This window comes from Alligator mississippiensis, chromosome 3 (genome assembly GCF_030867095.1).
Source record: "Alligator mississippiensis isolate rAllMis1 chromosome 3, rAllMis1, whole genome shotgun sequence".
NCBI lineage: Eukaryota > Metazoa > Chordata > Crocodylia > Alligatoridae > Alligator > Alligator mississippiensis.
The window spans coordinates 239,716,655-239,741,910 of record NC_081826.1 but is presented as its reverse complement, the minus strand read 5'-3'; the positions used below and the strand labels follow the sequence as shown (position 1 = coordinate 239,741,910).

General features: G+C 39.8%; 1 protein-coding gene across 3 annotated transcripts in view; it reads right to left on the bottom strand.

Annotated features, from left to right (window-relative positions):
• The window catches only part of MCTP1 (multiple C2 and transmembrane domain containing 1), a 559,099-nt gene that overhangs the window by 231,451 nt on the left and 302,392 nt on the right, over positions 1–25,256 (bottom strand). For 2 of the 3 annotated variants that reach the window (XM_059725021.1, XM_059725023.1), the window contains exon 6: positions 16,247–16,285. The exons of the other annotated variant lie outside the window; for it this stretch is intronic. In XM_059725021.1, coding sequence (XP_059581004.1) covers positions 16,247–16,285 — 39 coding nt within the window. The remainder of the gene's footprint in view (positions 1–16,246; positions 16,286–25,256) is intronic. 3 annotated transcript variants of the gene reach the window in all.

Below are 25,256 nucleotides of genomic sequence, written 5' to 3'. Positions count from 1 at the left end.
AATCTATCCTGCCCAGCTGTTTTGTATCTGATGTTAGTGGGATACAACTATTGAAAAAGAGATGAATTAAAGATTGAAAGTAGTTTAAGATTGAAATGTGAAGGAGGTGCTCTGCTTTCAAATACCAGATGTGCTGGAATTCAGATTATCCAGAAAGTTGGGTGAATGCATTGGTTAGTGTCAAAAAGTCTTAAAGCAAATAATTCAAGCAAGAGATAGTACGATAAGACATGAACCTTCCTAGCCCACAAAGTCATTCAAGTTTAGCAATTTAAAGGCTTCAAACATTACTTCTCACTAGCAAAATTTCACAGGCAAATGAGTTCTAGCACCTCCTTTTCTGATACCTCCTAAAAAAACACACACACAGCACTACAGTTTAAAATTCCTTTAAATGGGAAAAGTTTGGTAGTGGATATTTGTAATTTCCCTGGCTATTTTCTAAATGAAATTAGGACCTATGACCTCTCTTTTCTTTTTTCTCTCATGAAACTGAGGTTTGAATTGTTTAGATGTTGGTGTTAGTGTTAGCAATGAACCTATTTAGCTTTATTTTTTATGTTTGCTTTTATAGAGTATAGATAAATATGTGAGAAATCTCTATCACCATAATGACTGGAATTTTTCTACAGTATCTTAAATCAAATTTTCATCTTTTATATCTTCAAAAGGAGCACTGGTGAGGGAACTGAATAATACCTAACTTGCAGCTTGCTGTCTAGACTAAAATGCTGGGAAGACAAGTTCAAACCTTCTCTGTTTGAGGATGGTACAAACCTTGGCTCTCCTGCATCCTAGGGAGTACTGTAAACACTCAGCTATTGGGAATAAAGCATGCAAAGATTTGTGTCCTCTCTCTCCCTGTACTAATCATGGGTTTGTGTCCACTACAATTTTATAATTTATATACATACCTTGCCACAAACCTGCATAGACAGAAGGCTATCCACAAAGTGCATAGCCTTCTGTCCATGCTCAGTAAACATGTGTATACCTATACATCCATACTGTCCAGGTAATAAAAGGTAACAGAATTCCAAAATTTGTGCATAAAAAGTGCTTTCTTGTGGAAGAAAAATGGCTTTTCCCTAAGAAGATATATCAGTTACCTAGAAGGATATCTTCTTCCTCCCAATCTAATTTGAATACCTATACACTTCTCTTGGGAGAAAGATGCACCTAGTATCCCATTGTCCTCTGCTCTCCCTCCTTCCTCAGGGGCAAGCTGTCAGGGAGCACTGTAGGTATCATGCCACAGGTCCTACCACTCAGATTACTAGTGGGAGGAGGTATTCTCCTGACATGGGAATCCTCCCAGAGCCCCAAGAGGGTTCCAGCCAGATAAGAGCCCTCACCTGATGCACTCTGATTCAACCTGGAGCAGTAAGTAGGAGGCAGCAGGTGTAGCTGGAGCCTTCCTGCAGTTCCAGCCCCAGGAAAATGCACCCCACCCTGGCTTTGCCTGTCCTACCAATCAGCTGATTGGTCCCCACCATCCTCTTGCAGTGGGAATCCTCTTGGAGCCCTGGGAGGGTTCCCACAGTGGGAGAAGAGCCCCCCCCCCCCCCCCACACTGTACTCCTCCCATTTCACCAGATCTCGGGCAGGGGGTAAGAAACAATTCTCTTATGAATGCAAGGCTGCCCAGCCTCAGCCATGGCACAGCTGTCTTCCACACCCCATATACCTCCTGGCGGAACCACAAGAATGCAGGGGTCAGAAACAATTCTCCTGCAGGCAACCTTGCAGCTAGGGAGATTCCCTGGGATCAGGAACATGTCAGTTTTACTAACCTTGGGGGGTGGAGGGAAGGTGGAACATACGTATTCTCTAGTCTAGCTCCTGACCTACTTTTCTACCGGATTGAGCAGCTTCTCTTGCCTTCTCACTCATACCTTCTTACATGTCACACTGGTCTTCCCCCATTCACAGAGCAAAACTCTGCTGTTAGTAGGACCTGCCCTCTTTGCCATGTACTCTCCCGCCATGATTACACAGGTAAGTGGGTCAGTGGTTCTGCAAAGTACTTTCACTGGCCATGCTCCTGACCTATTCAGAGTCTATTCTATCCATAGGGAACTACAGCGAGAGTCACACCTCAGAGTCATTTGCATTGATTTGAAGCTTTTAAAACTACTAAATGCCCTATAGTGAGAACAGTAAACATACCTATACCTGGCCCATCATTACCACATGGATTAGTGTGGACAATTCCAAAAATGTAAAGTGATGCTTTGCTATCCTCATTACCTTCATGTAATAATTTAGACATTCTTTTTTAAAAGAGAAGTATACAATATTTTGAGAAAAATATTTATTTTAAAGTAGGGCCTCATTAAGTTGAACTTTGTTCTCTCTCAGACCTAGAATTCACAACACTTTTTGATGTGTACATATTTTTAATGCATCAGTGATGATAACCCTAGGATTCTATTAGTCTGTTTATGATATTTGGTATCAGTTATAACATTTCTATCAAAGATTTTTCTAGCATTAGTCTTGTAGTAGTATCTTGCCACAGTACACTTGTACTTTCTCTAGTATTTGATGCGTTTCTATCATTTGTAATTTTCAGTATTCATAAAAGCACTTTCATTAGCTTAAGTCTACACATTTCAGCAGTAATAAAGACTCAGATAATGTACCAAGATCAGAAAAGTAAGTACAAGGAGAGATAAATTACACCTACAGGTGTCAGTTAAACTCTGCTGTGCAAAAGAGGGTGTTCAATAAAGTGAAAAGAAAGAAGTGCTAATGCTGTCACCACTCCTCATGATTTCTGTTGAAAAGAGGTAGTTTTTATTCAGACCAGAGGAGCACTGGCAGCAATGATCTTATTCAGAGCAGAAGTAGTAATGCATCAGCATATGCCCCAACCTTGTCCATTTCCTTGTCGCCTCCTGCATTTCTCTTGGGCTAGGGACAGGCATTACATATAAACCGGTTTAAGTGATCAGCAACTGGTTTAAACCTGTAACAGAACTGACATTCAGTGCACATAAACCAGTTTCAAAATGGTTGAAACTCGTTTGATATAAACATGGTTAAATGTAGTATCAGACTTAACTGATTTGGCTCAAACTGGTTTATGCAATGTCTGTCCCAGACTGCTTCCTGGTTTAACTTAAACCAGAGTCCCACAGCATCCTGGCATGCTTTCTGGGCTGGGCTCTCCGCTCCAGCCGAGCAGGGCTGGCCCCACCCCTCTACTCCACAGCCGAGCAGGGACAGACAGGATAGGCAGGGGCAGGTATCTGGCCAGAGAAGTGTTCAATTCCCCCCTCCCAGACCCAAGCCCAGTCTGCTGGGCACTCCTCACTTGATGCTGCAGCGGCAGGCTGCCATGGCCCCTGAGGCAGAGGGGACAGGGAGTGGGGGTCATTCCTCCCTCTACCCCCAAGTTCTGCCCGCCCTGACCACCACCGCTTGCTCCCTGCTTGGGACGTGGAATAAGCCCCCTCCTGTCCCCTCTGCCTGACACAGGAGGGAGGAAGAATAACCCTCGTCCCTGCCCCACCCCCAAAGGGCCCTGCCAGCTGGTGTCTGGCCATGCCCCCACCCTTCTGCTGCAGCAGGATGGGGCAGGAGTCCCTGTCATAGTGTCAGGGAGCACGAGCCCCTTCCCAGCAAGGGGCCCTTCTGCGGGGCTGCAGCAGACTGTACACAGCAGCATTGGGGCCCGGAGGGAGCCAGAGCCCTCCAAGCTCCCTGCAGTGCCACCATGCTTCACAGCAGCTCTCCGTGCCCTGCAGCATGGCCCACCACCAGGAAGAGGAAGCGACAAAATCATGTTCGTTTCCCTCTCGCCACTCCAGTGGCAGGGTGGGGGCGGGGTTATTGCCCCCCAGCAGGGCCCCTTAGGCAGGGGGCAGGGAGCGGGGTTATTCACCCCTCTGTCCCTGGGGCACCGCAGCAGAATCTGCCTGCCCCGACCACTGCCACTGCTGCTCGCTGTGTCTGGGGCAAGTGGTAGAATAAGCCCCCTACTGCCCCCCTCTCTCCGGCGTGCGGTGGAGGGGGCTTATTCCACCGCTTGCCCCGGGCACAGAGCAAGTGGCGGCAGTCAGGGCAGGCAGACCTGGCTCCAGTACCCTGGGGGTAGTGGGGAATAACCCCACTCCCTGCCCCCTCTGCTTCAGGGGCCATGGTAGCCCACTGCTCAGCAGTGAGGGGGGAGCGCCCAACAGACTGGGCTCAGGTCCCTGCCGGTGGGACATGGAGGGGGGAATTAAACCCCTCCCCAGCCAGTTCAGCCTGGGCTGGCCACGCACACTCAGCACAGCTTCCCTGCACCCGAGGGCACTCTCTAGCACCCCCCAGCGCCTGGCCTGAGCAACTGCAGGCATGTATATGCAGTTTCTCAGTCCAGAGGGAATAACTGTGCTGTTACAAACCAGTTCAACCTAGGCGGGTTAGATTAACCTGCAAAGATGTAATGAATTCAGGCTCCAGCTTTTTTAATGTCTGTCCCTAGCCTTGGAGGCTATGTGTGATTTGTATCAGAGCAGTCTTTTCACCTCATGTTATCTCCATTGCTAGGGATCACTCTTGCTGTCTAAACTATCATAAACTCTGAAGTGACTTGGCTCAAGGCATCATATAGGTTGCAGCAAACCTATGATAGGCTATCTACAGTCATGTCACTGAGAGTGTATGTTAGACATGGTGACATTTACACTGAAATATTATTCATCTGTTTTGTTAGTTAATCAAATTGGCTCTTGCCCCTACACACTTAAATGCACATAAGACCACTGAAACTCTGAATGCCTTTTTAAAATGTAACTGAAATTGTTATAGCCATTATTTTCAAGTGTTTCTGGGACCAAACCTAATCATTTCTTGCCTTGCCTTCTATCATTCAGAAAATTTCCTTTAAACATTATTTACTGTGGACAAACTGACATCTAGATGTGGAAAGTTCATGAAGTTTAAGAAAGCAAAAATTTTCTCAGCATTCATTGCTTAATGGTTTTTTTAAACCATCAGGTCTCTTTTACTCACAAATTAGACTCATTTGAAATTGTGACATGTTAATTACTTTCAAAATTAGCAATGCCATACAAATCAGTGTTTTTGTTTGCAGCCATAATCCTTACAACATGATGTGCTGCTTCCCAATTTTATTTTCAGCTCAAGAAGCGTCCTGCTCCACTGGAGACGCATGTGCCTCTATTCTAATCATTCATACACACTTGATAATGATTCTGACATTGGAAAAAAGAGAAATCAGTGACTACACAATTAAACATCTTGCATTAGTCACAAAAGCACCATGTAATCCAGCTACCACTTTCATCTTTTCACTTTGTGAACTCAGGCAGGCTTACTCCCATAAAAGCACAAAACATTTAAAAAATCTTCATGTGATAAGTGGAGTAAATGTTGCATTGCTACAACAAATCCTTTGTTATAAGTTAAAATACATGAAAAATCATATTCTCTTCATGCAGACATATACACTTTCATCAAATGACGACTTGTAATAAAAACAGTGGCTTTAAAGAAAGTTACAACTAAGTGTACAATTGAATGTTGCAAAGTGGAAGAAAAATAAATATTTAGGAACACTGTCCTTAAATGGTCACTCTGCTTATGACAGTAAATGTCATCACAATTTTACAATATTTGTAAGACTGCTAAATCAAATGTCACTTTCAATTCACTTTTTAGGATGCTAAAATGGTTTCACTGGGATTCTATTAATTACAATAAAACTTGCTGTATGCTACTCTTATTAATATGGTGGACCTCAGGCTCTTTTAAATTAAAATAGCCTTGTATAACATAGTATACTAAAAATGGTAGATAATATTCTTAATTCAGCATTTTAAACTACATTGAAAGAACACTTTTAGAGGTTTGAACCTATTCTTGATAAGTCAGGTTTGGGAGGGTTGAGGGTAGAGATCTTTTTCCAGTACAGTACCCGTGAAGCTTGTGACTTCAAACAATTTATTGGAGTCAAAATGTAGACTTCAGTAGTTACATCGAAGTAAAAGCAATGAATGTATTTGAAACATTTAATCTTTGCATTTTCTCATAAATTTCACCAGAATACTGTGACTTGACAGAGAAGAGATGATAATTGTTAAATTACTACTTTTCTCTATTACGTATAACTACAGATGCAAAATCTGTCATTGTACTTTTCCTTAAATTAAGACACTTAAAGGGTTTTACTGATGCATTTTTAATGTGCCATTAATGGATCAAATTTTAACTATGCCCTCTAAATTTTAAGGCCCAATCCTGTTCCATTTAAAGTTAACAGAAGCCCTGCTACTGTCTACAGAAGAAGGAAGAGTAGGCCCTTACCAAACTGAAAGTGATCTCTAATTGAATGAAAAATATTCCTGCCAGCAAGCTCAGTTCAACAAGCTTTGACTGTAAGGTATTGTCTTTCAACAAAAATTGCTCTGACCAACTGATTCTAATAGGATTACATTAAAAAAATCTTGAATTAAATTCATTTTTTGGTATGCATACTGTACTCAAATGCACTTAGCACAGTAAATATACTCCCAGATGGGTGCAAAGTCTAAGTAGTATTTATTGATGCAAGTGCTCTGATGTCAACAGTTGCCAGGAGAGAGAGTCTAAAATGTGCTGATGGAACTGTTTTCTGTCAGAAAATGCTATTTCAGACAAATCAAATATTGGTTGGCAACATGCTGATTTCATTAAAACTTTCAACACAGACATCAGGAAGGTAGATGAGCTGGCTGACCAGCTTGCTTAGTTCCTTATCAGCTTCCCTTTTCTCCACCTTCCCTGACCCACCTGCTCTTCATCAGACTATGATAACTGTGAAAGCTTGGCCAAACCTACACATTAAATTTAAATGACCACATTAAAATAACAGTGCATCTTTTATAAGAATGCAAGATCATGACTGGTACCACGCCAAATGTAGCAATCCCAAGTGATTTCATCCCCTGTGCTAGCTGCAAATGTACCCAATGTTTTATTATGCTACTAAACCATTCATAAATAATTGCATCTCCCTATGTAACTGTACCCTCCTTGTTGACACCTCCTTCCTTGATCGAGGCATATTTCTCAGAATAGTCATTCAGCATCTGTATGGGTTTTCCAAATGTCTTCATAAACCATCACTGGTTCAGAATATTCTGCATTTTGCCCCATTGTTAAACTACCCAAAACAATATCAATGCCCCAAGGTATACCATTCAGTGAATCAAGACACATCCCACTTGATTGAAGTGTAAGCTCCAGACCAAAATCTTGCAAAAAACAAGTTTCACAACTGGACGACTCAAAACAGGATTCAAGCAGTTAGCAATTGTAATATGATGGTCCCTCCCTACCTGTTTTATTCAGAATTTAATCAACCAGCTATCAAGGATGAATGCCTTGAAGCTATACAATTGAAGAGTATAAGAACGAAACAGAGTTGCTGGCAAAAAAGGCACTCTAGGAGAGAGAAAGACTGCAATGTTGTAACCTGCGCTCGGCTGATCACTCTGGGCAATAGATATACGCCTGATGAAGGCTGCAAAGACTGAAACGGCTTCCTGTCTGCACTGGCAAGAGACACTATTGCAGCTAACATATACTAGAACTTTTGTGATAGCTCATTTACTGAATATTGGGAAGTCTTTCACTGTCATTTCATTTTATAGCTCGTTTGTGGTATGGTTATTAAAGCCTTTCTGTTATTAATCGAATGAGGTGTTATGTCAGTCCTTGACTGCACTAGGATCAAATTCTGCTTTTGACTGCAAGAGACTATACAGTGCTTAAGATTGAGGGCCATGACTCCCAGCTCCTAGGGTGTGGTAGGAAGGTAGCACTTTCTGGTTCTCAACTTCTGATCTCCACTAGGGAGCCAAAGCTCCCACTATTGCCTGGTCTGTACAACTCTACTGCTGGCTCCCAAGGAGTCAGATAGCCAGACAGCAAGACAAAAAATGTAAGGCTGGTTCTCCGAAATTTCCAAAGTTGTGAAATGTTTCATAACAGCTAAATTCTATTTTCTAGCTAGCTCTCCTGATCACACTTTTGAAGACCTGGGGGTCTTCAAAAGGAGGCTAGATAATCACCTAGCTGGGGTCGTTTGACCCCAGCATTCTTTCCTGCCCATGGCAGGGGGTCAGATTTGATGATCTGCTCAGGTCCCTTCCGACCCTACCTACTACGAAACTATAAAGCTAAATAGCTGTTGCGAACCCAGTGGAGTCATGAAGAAGACTGTCTACTCGTGTTGGCCCACATGTAGTAAGGTACTTAATTATGTAGCATTCAATGGTACTATACAAGTTAAGCACTTGCTAGCTGAGTTAGAGCCTTTGAGAATAATTTTAATACTGTAAGGAAAGGCCATTACAAGGCAACATTCCACAACTGTGTACAGTTACAATACAGGTCTCCTAATTAAAAAGAAAACTACAGTAATTTCAAAACACCACGTGGTCACTGCTGAAAGATTCAGAGTTCATTACTGAGCTTTTGTTATGACTACAGATAAACCACTATTCTAGTTTAATCACTTTCAGTCTGGATAACTGAACTGATGCAGACATATACTGCTTGGACAACAACACTAGCATATGCCAGAATCAAATAAAGGCTCTTTCAAACAGCACTGAGGTAGACCATATCTGTATCACTTTTCCACAAGTGAAATGGCTGGCCATACTGCAGTTGCATAAACAAACCCCATTTTCTGCCTACAATCTATCCTACATCCCAACTTAAGAAGACTGAAGCCACCCTTCCACCTTGCAACAAAATCCACTTTTTATACATCTCAGGAGGCTTTTTTTTGCTTTTTTCTATATAATCACATTACCCTGACCACAGTCAATGAATTGAAGTCCATGAACAATCAGATAATAATTGTGAATATGATCATGGGAGGGTTTTTCACTGCTTTACATTCTTTATTCCCACTATGCGACAAATGATTTTGACCTCCTAAAATGCACAGAATGTTTTCTGCAGAGAAAGGAAAAGTATGTTTATACTTATCAAATGTATTTTCTATGAGAATTACCAATAACACCCCATGTGTAGGGTTAGTTCCCTCTAATGTTCCATGGTCATGGAGAGTTATAATGTACCCAAACAGTCATATATGGGCGCAAGCTCCCCTGTTCCTCCAAAGATGGTTTTAAAATATTAGCATTCTACATCAAGTAGTTGGTAAACATTAATAAAAGAACAGTTTTATACCTAATATGTTCTTAATTAAGAAAATAAGTACCTGTATGTTTCATTTAGTTTACATTATTATAAATTTAAATCTAAAACACATCAGTGTATAAAAGTAAAGGGAAGAACAAATCACTGGACATAGTTTTTTAGAGAAAAGAAAGTTATGAGTTAAAACATTCAACTTCCCATTGTTTGCTGATGTCTAGTGACTTTAAATTACCAGGCGTTGCAAGTGGTAAAAAAAGGGTATGCTCAATTCCATCTTCCAAGTCATTAATAAAAATACTGAAAAAAAGGACAACCTAGGACAAACTCCTAGGGAACTTCTTTGATACCACCTCCTAGTTTGACACTGAGCCATTGCCAATGAGAACAATTATCCAATCAGTTATAGAGCCACCTTACAGTAATTTCATCTAGACTGCAATTCTTTATCTTATGTCGATGACTTGACTGTTTTTATGAGCAGTGAGGATGATGTCTAGTGTCTGGTCAAGTGTAAATGGGCCGATGAATACACATCCACAGCTCGTATCAACTGGGCCTCCAGTGACATGTTTCTGTCAGCCCAGAGCATCGGGTACCTGGGCCAACACTCAGCCTTCAGACCTGCCTGGAAACTTGTCCTGGTGCTGAAGTGGCTTCAAAGCCCTTGGAATTTTCCTAGGTCCAACAGCCTATTTAGTCAAGAATTGGGAAGGTGAGCAGGACCCCCATTCAGCAGCCACCCTTGAGGGTCACCAGTTCTCTTGGTGATGAGTAGTTTGTACAGGGTGCACTAAGCTAGGTAGGCTTGTTTTGGTGTTGTTGCCGCCAGGCACCACCTCCAAATCATGTCAGGGCAAGCAACCTGGAAGCCTCCAGTGGTTATTGCTGCATGGGATCCTGGCCAATAGCACCTTTGTCTGCCACATTTACCTGGTGATGTGTAAGTGACCTGGCCTGCACTTCATGCGAAGAGTAGGTAGAGGAGATGCCTTCCCACATTTTCTGCCTGAGGCTAGTAACTATTTTTTACACTCAGCACCCCCTTTGGCATGTTAAATTTGAAAGTCTTTGATACCGTGTATGTTTTCTCTATCCTATATCAAGCAGCCAAGGGGAACATGATCTGCCTGGCCAGTTTCCTACTGTACCAAGCCAAGATGGCAACTCTAAAGAGCCACAGAAACCTGTTTGCAAGTGCTGGGTCTGACACCATCCTACAAATATGGTCCAAGAATGTATCTCATTTGAATTTGGACACCTCACTTTGCAACAAACTGTGAACCACTTTGTGTCACATTGGGCCACTGAGAGGGAACTCTGCAAGGTGACAGATAGCTAGCTAGTCCTAAATGTGTGACTCCATGAAAGATGTTGGTGGGGTGGAAGTTTCAATTTCTGGTGATATGGGTGTTTTGTTACTGTCAAATGTTTCATGCTTAGTCCCAGTTAGGCCGATATTTCCTTTCAGGAGCTGTGACCAATGTTAATATAGTGACCCAAAACAGTCTTTTCAAAATCTTAGCAACAGAAACAAGCAATAATAAGAAAAAAATGTGGTTATTTTTCTTTTTTTGTTTCCCCCACCCCAGAACAAAAGCTCTCCACATTAAACTTTTGAATCTATAGATTCAGGCATGCTTTATTTATCCCAGACACCTCAACTTTTTGTGAACTGGATTTAATCTGTTTTTCAGCAGTCTCTGCCAACTCTACTCCATCTTTTTATCTCCTTAACTTCTCCCTTTCATTCTTTCCTTCCTGGATTCTTCCAACTATAGCCAGACTATTGAACTCAGTGTGGGCAGAGATAAAAATTCAAATGCATATTATAAATGCATTATCCTTTAAGTATCAATAAACAGGGATAACTGAAGCTATTTTCCCCTTTTCTCCAATTACAGAAGTTACCCAGGCTTGAATTAGCTCCCCTGTTATCATACAGTAACAATGTAACCACAATCAAGCACATAGCCATACAGAACACAATAGCCATAAAATATAATATACATCCCTTCATTCACTCACAAGAACGTTTGCATTTTTAAAACAAAATATATACAAATATAATAATTTTCTGTTAGAGTTGTAAGCAAAGGCTTCATTTTTACAAAATTACACCTTTTTAAAGAAAAATTACTGAATGCAGAAAAATGTACTTGTCAAGTCCATCTTTTTAATAACAGATGTGTGCATGGTAAAGTCTTTAAGTTGTTTCTTCTGATGTGAATAGTGGGAATTAAACAAATAATGCACTATTTTACAAAACAAAACCATTTCCCCCCCCAAATAGTTTAGGGTCTTTTTTTCCCTTTCCATGACTTATTATGGTTGAATGAAGGTTGGTTTCATTTGGATAACCCATTTTCTTGGAATGGCTTATATATCAGTACTGAACTGTAATTACTGTTTCACTGTCCACAAGTCTATTGGTCACAACAGTAAACACCTAATCACATTAAGTGTCTGCCAAAATAATAGGATTTCAGTTGAAAAACCTATTATTGGTAGTATAGGCAAAATAAAGATAAGGAAAGTAATGTCATCAAGTGGAAATCAAGACAGGAAAATGGTGAGCAAGCACGTAGGTATCAGAAATGCTATCATCTTGTTCAAAAAATAAATAATATATTAGAAATACAATATTGCACCTTTCCTTTACAATTATCACTAGCATCATGATCAGTAACATTAACAAGATATTTTTAGCTTTTTCCGGATAACACTGCATTGGATCAGAGGTGGAAACACTACAATGTAAAATTGTCTTATTTGTAACTCTTATTCTGTGATAGCCTGTCAAAATTTTAATAAGGGGCTCTCACTGCACCTTGTACTTGACTAGTGATAAAGTTTGTGCTATAAGGAAAAGGGGAACAGGACTGGGAATATAGGACTGCCCTATACTCACCTTACTCTGGGGGTTGGCACTTCACAGTATTTTATAGGAGTGACCCTGCCATGAGTAGCCCCACCACATTGCCATCAGGCCCCTCCAGTCGCACGTAGTTTACAGTCACACCCAGATCGTCCAGTAATAGTATAGTAATAATCCATGTATGGATTATTAATAAATGACTTACCTCTAGTAAACACAGGCCTTTCTGCGCACCCTGCTTTACCTCAACACTATTTGGTGTCAGAATAGAATGGATCCTACATCCAAAGAGAATAGGAAAAAAGAGAAAAGGAAGGAATAAAGAGAAGTGTGGTGAAGGGATAGTTTATTTTCCTCGTCCCAAAAATAATTAGCGCAGCTTCTGGACAGGTTCTGCTGCCAAGGCTGAAATGTAGGAGAGATAAAGAAAGCTATGCTATCTAAGAAGGACAGAGAGGGTAGGACAAGCCCCCTCCTGAAGAGGAGGCAAATAGGTAACAGGCAGGGAGAGAACATTTAAAAGGCATCTCAGCAGAAAAAGATGGGCTGCAGGCCAAAAACATAGCTGGCACAGTAAGAAGGCCTGTGAAAGCATAAAGGAAGTGCGACATCTTCATAGGAGCACTGATGATGTGAAGGAAAAAGTTGCCTAAGGATATGAGGGGGTGATGTTCATGGGGAACTAAAGAAGAACAGTTTGAAGAGTCTGTAAAGGAAGGCAAGCCATTCTAGGAGCTGCTTCAAAGAGTCTTGATGAGACTCCACATAAGAACTTGGCTAAAATATATATTCTGAGCAGTTTTATGTTGCAGCAGCACTTGTCAGCATAACCAATGAATATCAAATTAATCTTGTTGCAGAAAACACAAGATTTGCTAGGCAGATGACAGACTGATAACATCAGGAAAAATTCCAGATTAGAAGGTATTTTACAGAGTAGTGAAGAAATTGTTTAATCCTTAATTTTGATGGGAAATTTAAGCAGACGTCAAAAGAAACATAAGGCTGCACACACAGTAGATACTGTTACAGAGCTGATAATATTTAATTGTGCTTATGCTGCGAATGACACTCCTTCCCATCTCTCACATCCCAGTGAGGAACAGTTTATAGAAAACTGATCACCAGATCATCAGTTGACTTAGCATCAGCTTTAACATGTGTGAAAACATGATACAGAATTTGTGGTAGATTAAAGCAATGGTAGCTGATTGCCTAAACGCAAACTAGAACGTCCCTCCAAAATACAGGTCTCGCACAGAGTTTAAAAAAGAACAGCCTCTGGACAGCATCCTATTACTGAAGACACAAAGACTGATCTTTATTTCCATAGTCCCAAACTCCTCCATCTAATTTCAAGACTGCAATTAGATGTCTAAATTTATCATTTAAAAAGCTGATGATACAGAAAAGGATGTGTGTTATGGTCCTTCTGCTGAAGTTCTTGAAGATGAATAAACCTGTTGAAGTGAACCCTGTTCTAGAGGGTAAAGAATTCAAGTCAGAAAAAGTGAAAACAAAGTCAAGTAAAAAATAAGGGGGGGTGGGACAGGACGTTCCTGTGGGCCATGAGAAAGCAGCAGCTAGAGGGGAAAAGAATTGAGAAAAATTGAATGAAGAAAGGATAATGGTATGGTTATTTGGAATGTAGTGTGTATTTTAGTCAAAGTTGAATTATATAAAATAACAGCAATTGACTTTAAAAATACAATATTTTAAACATTATCTTTTAGTTTTCTGAACTGTGTACATATTGAAAACTTAAAAAAGTGTATCACACTTAATGCAACATGATTGAGCTACAGGGACTGCATTTAAAATTTGAGGGATATATTTGATATTCAGCATACAATACACATCACCTTTTATTAAAGTTCCTCAGCACAGATACAGGGTCACATTTATATATAAAACCTATTAGTCAGCTTGTATGGTGTGGGGGTTAAAGGAAACTATCATCCTTAAGAGTTTCAGCCCCAAATACAGAATTTATATTAAAATTGGCATTTCTGTTTAACAGGAAACACAATGGACAAGGAAGAGAGAACTTTTCTATCTTCTTCCTGTCCTTTGCCTGTCCGGGGGTGGGAGCACCGAGCTCGGATGGGCAGGGTGTGCCTTCCCCACCCCCTGTGGTGCAGATCCCTGGATTCCGCAGGAAGTGGAGTCAAGCCCTGCCCCCTGCTTCCCAGTGGAGTTCCAGGATCTGCAAGGCAGTGGGGAAGGCAGCCCGTTCTATCACACAGGGCTTCCCCGTTATGGTGCACAAGTGCCAGGAGCTGCACGTGCACTGCAGGGAGCCCCATGTGATAGAGGAAGGCTGGCCTGGCTGCACTCCTTGCCACCAGATGCAACACCAGCTGAAGCCGCATGCCGCTGGGCAGCAGTGCCTGCATGGGCCATGAGTGCCCTGAGCGCCCATCACCTGCTGCTGCTGCTCATGGCAAGGGCTGTGCGCCATTGGGAGGGGGGCATATGGGAGGGTCCCCACCCCCTCTCACACCCCACAAACCGCACATACCCACACTCTGCACCTACAACTCTCCACATATACGCCCCCCAACATACCCTATGCCCCCCACAAACAGCCACACCTTCTCACAAATCACTCCCCACACACACACACCGCCAACCACACCCCACATACAATATACAAGAGTAAGACTGAGTTATTATGCAATCATCTCTATATACAGCACACAAACACTAATCATAACAAAGATTTTTTTGTAATTAAATTATAATACATTATAGTAGGTGTTTGACTGTTAGTATATGATTTTTTTTTTCTGGTTCCAAGATGGGAACCCTCCCCTCCCAAAAGAATTAATTCCAGGAGCATGGGGAGGGACTTCTGGTGGCAGAAGTCAGGGTAGGAGCAGGACATCCAGTCCCAAGATGGCAACCAGGGAGTGGGGCACCTGTCAAGGGGAGGGGTTACCCTTATGGCCCTTGAAAGTTCACCTAAACTCATTAAGTGGCCCTCCAGCTGAAATAATTGCCCACCCCTGTTCTAGAGTCTCCTCCATGTAAGGATTTTAAAGTTCCTTACAAATATCAGTTGGTTACACAACAGTGCCTCATCAGTGATCATCTACCATTTTTATGGATTGAGAAAAGGAAACACAGTGAACTTAATCAATCAATCTCTTAATATTATGTAGAAAGCTTATGTGAAAGCCAGGAATAGAAACCAAGAACACTCTGTCCCTGTTCTGAGCTTAAATATAAATGAATTACAAATATATTAATTTAAACATTTTTTACTGAGTGCGTAATATTGCCTGGTAGTGATGTTTTGTAGTCAAGTTCAAATCTTGAAGATATTTTCATACATCTTTTATATATTATGTTAAAAAAGAATGAAATTCAAAAGCCATCCCTGAGGCATGCTTCACTGGAAGGCAGTATACCAGTGTCATAGTATTGTAGTCCATAAGAAGTTCTGAACAATTTAATTAACTTTTTCAGAAATATACATGGATAATATAAAATGTAAATTTATATAGTGTTGGTGATCTCAGTAAAAATCCCATATTCTTCTCTTTACTTGAACGATTACCACAACTGCTGCTATGGTGGCAGTTCTTCAGTACCAACATCAGAAATGGCTTTGGAAATATGCATATTTAGCTAACCAGGCATGATCCCTCCAAATAAATATTAAGCCATGCTCTTGGACAGGTGTACAACACTTGACCAGTATTACCTATGCTGTGTTTGTCTGAGACTTAAAGTATAATTACATTCTTTAATTCCCTAGAACTCTGAATCTAGAAATATTTGAACACTACAACATTCAGTCAACCAAAAGGGAAACAACAAAACAAGAATTTAAGTTATATTGTTGCATGGAGGCCATGACACATTTTTTCAGTTTAGTACATTTCCTTTACATTGCATACAAAAGAGAAATTAACTCATTTATGACAGGTTGCAAATGTTAGTGAAAATAGAGTCACTTTTTCCATTTACATCAAAAACTAGAAGTGGTCAGATGAACCCGAGATGAGTTAAAATGCTTTAACAAACATTTGAGAGGTTTAATTGCTACTTTTAAAAAGCTCAGCTCACTTGTCTCAATATTATATCAAAATACAGTTTCATAGGAAAGAAATTCTGTGCCATATTTTGCAATACTAGAAGAGAATAAAATTCACAGTTCTTCTAAAAGATGTTAAAAGACCCCATGCTAAAGATTACCTTACTTGATCTTTTCCAACTCTTCCTCATTAGCATTGTCTGTAAATGAAATAGAGCATTTTAATTACCTTTTACTCTGACACGCACAAAAAAGGAGGCCAACTGTCTTCCAAAGGGACAATCCACATTTAGCCACAACTACAACTGAAGTGACAACATACATTCCACCGACAACTACACAGGAAGTGAACTCAAACAAACGACTTGAAGCAACATTCACACATGGGCAAACTTCACGATTTGATTTACTGAAAGTTTCTGGAGAAAACAAGGTAAAGCATATGAAGGGGATGAAAAAACGTAGGCTAACTGAATAGCAGAGGAAAAAAAATCAATGAGTAATTAATGATAATTACTGGATTTAAATTAGTGGAATTTTTGACCAATTAGTTTGTCATTTGAGGAACATATGCCCTCATACTTTAGAGCACTCTAGCTGCACTGTGCAGCAGATGAGGTCTTCTGAGGATATTTCCTGAAAAGGGAAATCCTTGGTTACCATGTAGTTATTGCAGGATTTTTAACACCACTTTTGTAATGCCTACAAGTGCTGGGATGTCAGCAGGGAAAAAGGCAAAGCCTTAGGTGCCCCTGGGTCTGACTGGTTCCTGCTTATTGTCTTTAGATACATTTCTGTGGACTAGGATCTGACAAGGTACATGACAATTCTAGGATCAGGTGACCCCACAGTAGCTTAAAAACTTACATTCCTTTCTATGTGCACTTCACACTTGCACCAAATACTCATTGAGGGCTACAATGCATTTTTGCCGATGAAAATTTTCCGGATTTAATTTTCTTTAATAAGATATTATGATACTCTTACGTTTCAGATACAATAGTATGAAATGCTGATTACTTTCTATTGTATAGGGGAATTTAATATAGATCACTAACAAGTTGTGCATTTTTAAATTGCCAAGTGTCTATTTAGTTTGTAATATCCAAAACCTACTGAAGAATAAAAGTATGTCTCTAATAACCTTTTATTATTGGTACACTACACCTTCTGCCATTCAACTTACAAAATTATGACAGTTTTCCTGGCTCATTTTTGAAAGAAACAGAAGCCACCTATTCACATTAACTCAACAATTTGACAAAATTTGGCCCTGCTAGAGACTATCCGCTGTCCTTTCTGAGGGGAGAACTAGCATGGACTGTCCTCAAGTTCTTCATGATTAAACAAGATTGAGTCTTCTAGTCAAGAAGGTGGAACATTTAGATAGCTTCAAATACCACTGCAAGCAACTTACTTGAGATAAGGCAGAATTAAGCTACAGAATCTGCATTCAGAAAAAAATGTTAACATTAATTTTTGCGAGAATAAGCTTTCACTTAATGTAAACAAATTAAATGGCATCAAGTCCTGCTGAAGTTTCTTGGTTGATTGCAAACCAAGGAATTTGTGTAATCTGCTCGACTGGAGGACCCCAGTGAACTATCACTTTCTTTTCCACGTAGTCTGGAAAGAGTTTTAAAATATGGTGGTGTCCACCCAGCAAAAAAAAATTAATTAAAAAAAATCAAGAAGAAAAGCAATATGTGTGCATGTGGAGGTAGGGACTATATCTTGGTGATAATCTTAAAATACATAGCAGGGTTCTGTTTTAGAATGGAAAACTGAAAGGACAAAATGGTTATTTTTGTGATTTTTTTTAAGCTGCTAAGGAGAGTTTGAGGTCTAAAGGGCCAATTTTTTTCCTCAGTAAACAATAGGTCAGAGCTTAGTAAGCACTTTCTATCCATATAAGTCAAAGTGCTTTAGAAAGCTGGGTAAGTATCATTAACCTCATTTTGTACAAATAGTAAAACTGAGTCATAGAAGAGTTAAGGTCACCCTGTGAGTCAATCACCAAGCCAAGACTAAGACTTGGATTTCTTGGGTCCTAGCAAGTGTACCACACTGCTGCCCTTGTTACCAATATATTTTCCTAAAACAGCACCCACTTTTTTCACACACCCTCACAACTCAGTGCCTAGGGTGATTACCCCTGTTACTCCACTCAAGTTACACTGCTGTCCTAGAGCAGTGGTGGCTAACCCACAGCACACGTGCCACAATTGGCACGAGCAACCAGTGTGCTTAGCATGTGAGACTCCAGGTTCCAAGTTAAAGGGGGAGCCAGCAACAGGAGTTGCTGCAGTGCTCAGGGAGAGGAAAGGAACCATAGCGGCAGTCAGGGAGAGGATAGGGATTAGAGCGACAGTCAGAGAAAAGGCAGGAGTCAGTGCTATCTTGAAGGTTTGGCCACGTAAGACCTGTGGGGGCAGGTGCCACAGCATTTAGTGCTGCCATGACCCAGTGGCGATGGCATTTGGCAGCACTGGGTGATACTGGGAGCTGATTATGAGAGTGGCGCTATCTCATAATTTGGACTTAACGTGTGGCACACTTGCCAAAAAGGTTGGCCACCATAGTTCAAGAAGATTGATCCAACACCTCAGGATCAACAGAAAACATCCATCAATCCCTTTGGATCTATCCCTAAGAGAGGAGAAGAGTTAGGCTCAAACCTTAAATCAGCCAGAAATCTAACAGTATTTCAGCTCTGAGAACTTTACTTTGTATCTTTAGCTACAGAAACATATGACTGTACTGTTCAACATAGTATTATCATCGCTGCCTGTACCAGAATAAATTTCAAGTTGAAGCAGCAACAATCCAGTCAACTTTCCTTAGAAGTCAATACAGAAATAAAGAGACTATGATGAATGAGCTGCAGGAAATGATTTCAGTTGAAAGCATTCCATTAACTGAATCCATTCCTCTCTTTCATTTTTTCTGTGATATTATCCTTTAGGCACATACAAAACACTACAGACTTCAAAAGAACAAACAAAATACCAGCATATTAATACTGGGTATATTTTTTTTAAAAATGAAACTAACTGGAATTATGCATTGTTTGAGATAAATCACTTCAGATGGGAGGAGGGAATCAACATCACCGATTTTATTTGCATTAAATAGATCCAGGTAACATTCATATGTTTCATTTGTTTTGTCTAGCACTAATCCAGCAATTTATTACACTTCTAGAGGATATAAGGGAACATGCAGCTCAAATGAACTCACAGTTACTTTGTAAGTTCTCCAGTGATGAAATCTGTGCACTGAACTCTGCTTGAGAAAGAGCCAGAAAAAAAACACAAACTCATGCATGCACAATAGCACAAACAAACACAATACAGGACAAAAAGCAAACAAAAACACTTCATTAATCTGCACACAGCTGCAAATGATGTATATGCCAGGCTTTACATTACATGTTCCAAATCAAATATTTATCATAAACAAGATGCAGCTAGGGTTCACGAGACCAAACAAGCTTTACTGGTACATGCCTTAGATCATTTTAAAACCAAATGTTAATACACATTTTCTATATAAAAAAAAGAGTAAAATATCTGCCATCATGCACACAAAATGTTTTAAAGTTCTGGAATTAGAATTAGCATTTTTTCTTTAGCAGTTCTCATATTTTTCTATTATTCTTTTTCTTATGTTAATTATCCAAACTGCCAGTCCTCATGCTAAGAAATTATTAAAATTACATTATTAATATAAAAGATCATTAGTGTTAGCACCACACAGCAAATACACATGATTTTATGATTTAGAATTCTTGGAACTAGTGCTACTGCAATGAATAGGTACTCATACTGGATCTGGGGGAATCAATTCAAGAAAATATAGACTTTCCTAAAAACTATGGAACTATTTTATTTTAGAAATTTCACCATCAATAGGCTGGACTAGTTTATGTTTGCATAGGCCATAACAAATTCATTTAATTCCAAGGATCAAATTTTATTAAACCCATATTCAAAATTCACATGAATCTGACCATACCTCTTTGTTTCACTGGAATTCCTATGTAATGGGATAGAAATTCTATTAAGGGGTTATGGTTTTAATATGTAATTAGGTTACAAGACTTCCAGTATTAAAACAGACATTTCTTATTTCTTTAGACTTCAGTAGTATGTCACAAAAAGTTAAGACTATTTGGACACAATACATTTGTTCGTCTCAATTCAATGATACATTTTCACTTTCCCCAGTACAAACATATACTTTTATGAAGTTTCTGGCTTTTAGAATGTAATATGTTTTTTATGTAGGAAAACTGGATATTTTATGTGCAAATTATATTGCCCTGATGGGTACTTTGGACACTGCATCTTAATATAATTTCCTTCATGAAGGTACAAGAGAAGTACAAGTATCGCTATAGAGAAGATTGAGTATGCAGAACCCTATATGCATGCTGGGTAGTAGGGCTGTACAAAATTTCTCCTGGTGCTTTGTTTCAAAGCTGTTTCAATATGTTTTGAGGTCGGAACAGTGAAATTGAAGTGAAACAAAAGCCTTCAAAACAGCTTTGAAATGAAACAAAGGAAATGTTCCAGAACTTTTAAAACGTTTTGAGTTTCAAAGCCAAGCTTTCGGGCTTCAGTACTGGTCCCAGCCAGCAGCACCCACCTCCTGTCATCTGGCAGGCAGATCAGGGGCTCCCCATACCCCCAGAAGGGCTGCAGGGGCTGTGCTAGAGTCCTCCTGGGGGTGCAGGCCCCCAATATGCCTACCAGATGACAGACTGATGCTGGGCACAGCCTGCACCCAGCGCCAGGAAGATCAGTGCTTCCACTGGCCCCAGGAGGCAGCACCTGGCAGGCAGATCGGGGGCACGCACCCCTGGGAGGACTCTAGCACAGCACCCGCAGCCCTCCTGGGGGTGCAGGTGAGCTCCCGATCTGCTCCGGGCCCCGCACCCTCCTTGAGCCGGCTCCAGTATGGGGCCGGGGCAGATCAGCTTGGGCGGGGACCCACCACCCCGATCCCAAGGCAGGGGAGGGTCCCCGCATGAGCAGATCTGCCTTGGGCCCCGTGCCCTCCTCAAGCCAGCTCCGGTATGGGGTGGGGGCAGATCAGCTCATGCAGGGACCCGGTACTAGAGCTGGCTCATGCAGGGCAACGATTTTCCTGGTGCTGGTCCCAGGCGGTGGCACCCAGCCTCTCTCATCTGGCAGGCAGATCGGGGGCTCGCATCCTTAGGAGGACTCCAGCACAGCCACCGCAGCCCTCCCAGGGGTGTGGGCAACCCCCCATCTCCCTGCCTGCTGCATTTTATGTTTCCCCATAATAACCTATGGGTAAAACAGTGAAACAGCATCGAAACAGCAGAAGTTTTGACGAAACAAAACGGAACAGTGCTTTTGAAACAAAACGAAAATCAAAACAAAACGCTGTTCTGTCAAATCATCAAAACAGAAGTCGAATTGGAACGGTGCTGTTTTGCACAGCCCTACTGGGTAGGTCTTACAGTTCACTATATGGGTAGGTCTCACAGCTACTGAGTATCTCTAAGCTACAAGTAAAACACTTGTTATCCTTGACACCTTTTTACCTTGTTCAATGCTTTTCTTTTCAGAGTTCCACTCACCTCTCATCCACAGAGAAGAATATTCAAAATTGCCAAAAAATAATATTGTCACCACCAGAAATACAAACTCTGAACCTCCAGCAAGGATGTATTTTCCTTCACCATTAAACCAAAATACCTCAACTTTTCACAAGCAGCATGACAGGATGTGGCTTCTTCCAACTATCAACCACATTATTTTTAAGCAGGCTGGCAAAACGTACCACTGCCAAACTTGCCCTCTTTCTGTGCGCTGTTGCTGAACATGGAACTTCCATAATTCTCTTGACCCTTCCAGTTTGGGTAGCAATAGATACTATTAAGCATCATGATCTGCATCACAAACTCACTCAACAATATTATAGCTCACTATACTTCAGTAGGGGCTAAAATGTGGAAAAGCCTGGGGGCATGAATACTAGCAATAAGCAATAATAACAATCTAAAGAGTAAGTTTCAAATGATTAGGTGTTGTATCCTTATCTCTCTCTTTCACATATTCCAAGAGCTGTAACTAAATTGGAAAGGCTTACATTGCCAAAAAGTAGCAGCAATGGCATTTTTAAGAGAGAACTGAATTTGTACCTTTATTTTTTTTAAATATCATGAGAAGCTATTTCAAATTTGACTAGACTAGGCTTAAGTACTGAAAATCATCTCCCAACTTATTCAGTTTGGCAATGTGACAAACATTTTAAACTGTTTACATAAAAGTAGGTGTAAAAACCATTTAGCTTCATCAAACTGTATAACTATTTCAAAAGAAAGTAAGTGAATAACATTTAGGTTATAAAAGAAAACTCAAAGCAGAGGAGGTTTCTGATTCCTTAACATCTGAAAACACAGTATGTCTTAGTATTATTTGTCTCTCCCACTATCTAACCATGTTTTGAAGTACTTCAGAGATTTCAGGCTTATGCCAAAATACACATTAAAAAATAATGTAATGGCCCACTCCATACAACTAAATAGAGAAGAAAAATATTATTTGAATGCCAAAAACCATTCCCCTATACTACATACAGAGAGAAGATATGTGGTATTTGAATAAGTATTTTTTTAGGACCAAATTTTTCCAATAATATTATATGGGAATAATGAAGGGCAAGAACTTGCCTTGTATCTCTAATCAAGTAGTTAATTGCCTCTTGAATCAGAATGATATTAAATCCAGTCATACAGCAAGGCCTTACAAAAACAAACAAACAAACCAACCAATCCCTGGATGACAGTTTAATTGGAGTGACATCTATTTTAATAATCTCTTCTCTGGAGTTTAAATAAAGAAAGATGTGGAAGCAAAACAAAAGATATACTGCATCTTGTATCATTAAAGTACTGATGTATTATTGTTTGCCAATTCAGCATTAATTTTGTATGTTGCTGCCTTACTGTGGCAGAAAATCTCTAACTTGACTAGAACTTTACTTACATATACAAAACTTGGACACTGATTTTTAATAACAAGTTCTTTCCTCAATTTACAATGCAGACAGGTCTGATTATGGTAAATCCCCAGCAACAACCATTTAAAAAGAAGAAAATGATTAGTTTAGTAACTAGAAAGTAGAGTTGAAGGTCTCTGCTGCAATCATCACAGTTTGTTGAATTTGTTCTCCAACCAGACAATGCAATGCTAAACCTTTACACAATTGTTTCCTTTTCTTTTTGGCACAGATCCATTTGAGGTGTAGAAATGAAAAGGCCAAGCTGTTGCATTGAGGTTATCTTCAGATTTTAAAATGCCTCTGTATAGTAAGTGCATATTCTTCCTATAATGAATATGTCTTGTTTGAGTATGTTGAGTATTGGCTCTACATTTGAAGTTTTCCTCTTAAGAGAAAAATATTTTTCTAAATAATAACCAGTATTAAAGCAGGATAATGCCAATTTTACAAATTAGGTCACTTTGATCAAAACGGCTGTTGCTGGCAAGCTCAAAAAAAGTTTTAATTAAAAAGGAAGAAGAAATCAATCTCAACTACATTTTAGAGTTTGTTGCAAGAAATGAAAATCTGTAAGACAGAGTCCTAACAAAATGGATTAAATCATTTTTAAAGAAACACTGTAGTTCAAATTTGTGAATGAGTATTACAGTATTTTTTTCTGTAATTTTTTCAACTCCAAAAAGAATATCATGAAGGAAGTGACAGGCATCAGAATTATTTTCAAACTCTAAAGCTCTGGAATTCAAAGTACCAGTCATCAGTTCCACTACTTGTATGTTAAGTCATTTATTTGTGACAGAGATAAAAATATAGACCTGTATGACACTATAGTTCTATACATAAAAGGGAAAATAGAAGTTGGTGAACTACATTCAGATACACATTTTTTCCTCTTCTGATATTGTTTTATATATAAATGTAATAGTATTTAACCTTCAATGCTTGATTTTGATAGCCAATACTGTTTCTTGGATAAGTTTTGACAGTCTTCTAATTCACTCCTGATGACAAAGTGCTTTACATCAACGTGAGCTTACAGCTGGGCTCACTTTAGGGATAATCAGAAGACATACTGGGTTGTGGGGGTCAGACTTTTTTCTGGCCTTAAACTACATGAAATTGTGGAATACAAGATAAACATTTTGATTAAAATGCTTTTCACTACTGGATATGTTCTAATACTGAGAAGAGGAATAGAAAAGGCAGAGGGGATGATTTTCTATGGAACAAGCTACCGTACAAAGTGCCTCAAAACTTATTTCAGTGTATACCCATTCAGGGTGCTAAGGGTGCTTCTCAGAAGGAATTCTCTCCGGTTTCAATGTGAGATTGCATGGAGTTTAGTCAAAAGCTTCTCTTAAATTTGAATAGAATGGTCCTTAATAAAATTATCACAAATTCCCTGCCTCTGTGGACAAGAAGTGTACATAAGAAGGAAAATAATCCGTATTATGTTATAAGTACTGTACAAAATGCAGTAAGTTAAATCAGCCTGCCCTACTTACAACTCAGAAGTTAACAGAAGAAATGAGAGAACAAAGGAAATTCAGCTAAAGACTAAATTTACCATTTTTAGTAAGACACATGGAAAAATTGAAAAGTAACATTTTCTAAACCACCAAATTATCTTTCATGCCCCAAATTGATAAGCAGCTTAAAATAAGTGCTGCAGAAGGCTAATAACATGTATGGCACCTTTTCAAGAGGTTGACTAATATCATCCAGTGCTTCTTTTATTAAATGCCAATAATCAGAAACTACACTCAGTACAAAGTTTCTTTCTTAATTTTAGCACTAGAATACGGTTCAAAAGTGGTCATCTAGACAACACAGCACTAGGTCCAAAATTCTTTCCTGGCAATAAGCTGGTTCATTTGATAAGAAAATTCACCTGGATTTTGTTTAATGCTGCTGAATATTTATATTCTATATATATTCTATATATATTTATATTCTTCACTATTTTCACAAAAACAGTCTGCTTTGAGGCAGGCCGTGCATGCTTAAATGAGCCATAAAGACAATTCAACTCTGTCCACATTACATGTATAAAAGAAAAACAAAATTTTGTCAGGGTACGTGCTTTTCCCTTGCTATCCAATTATCTATCTGGCTATGGAACATTCACAATAT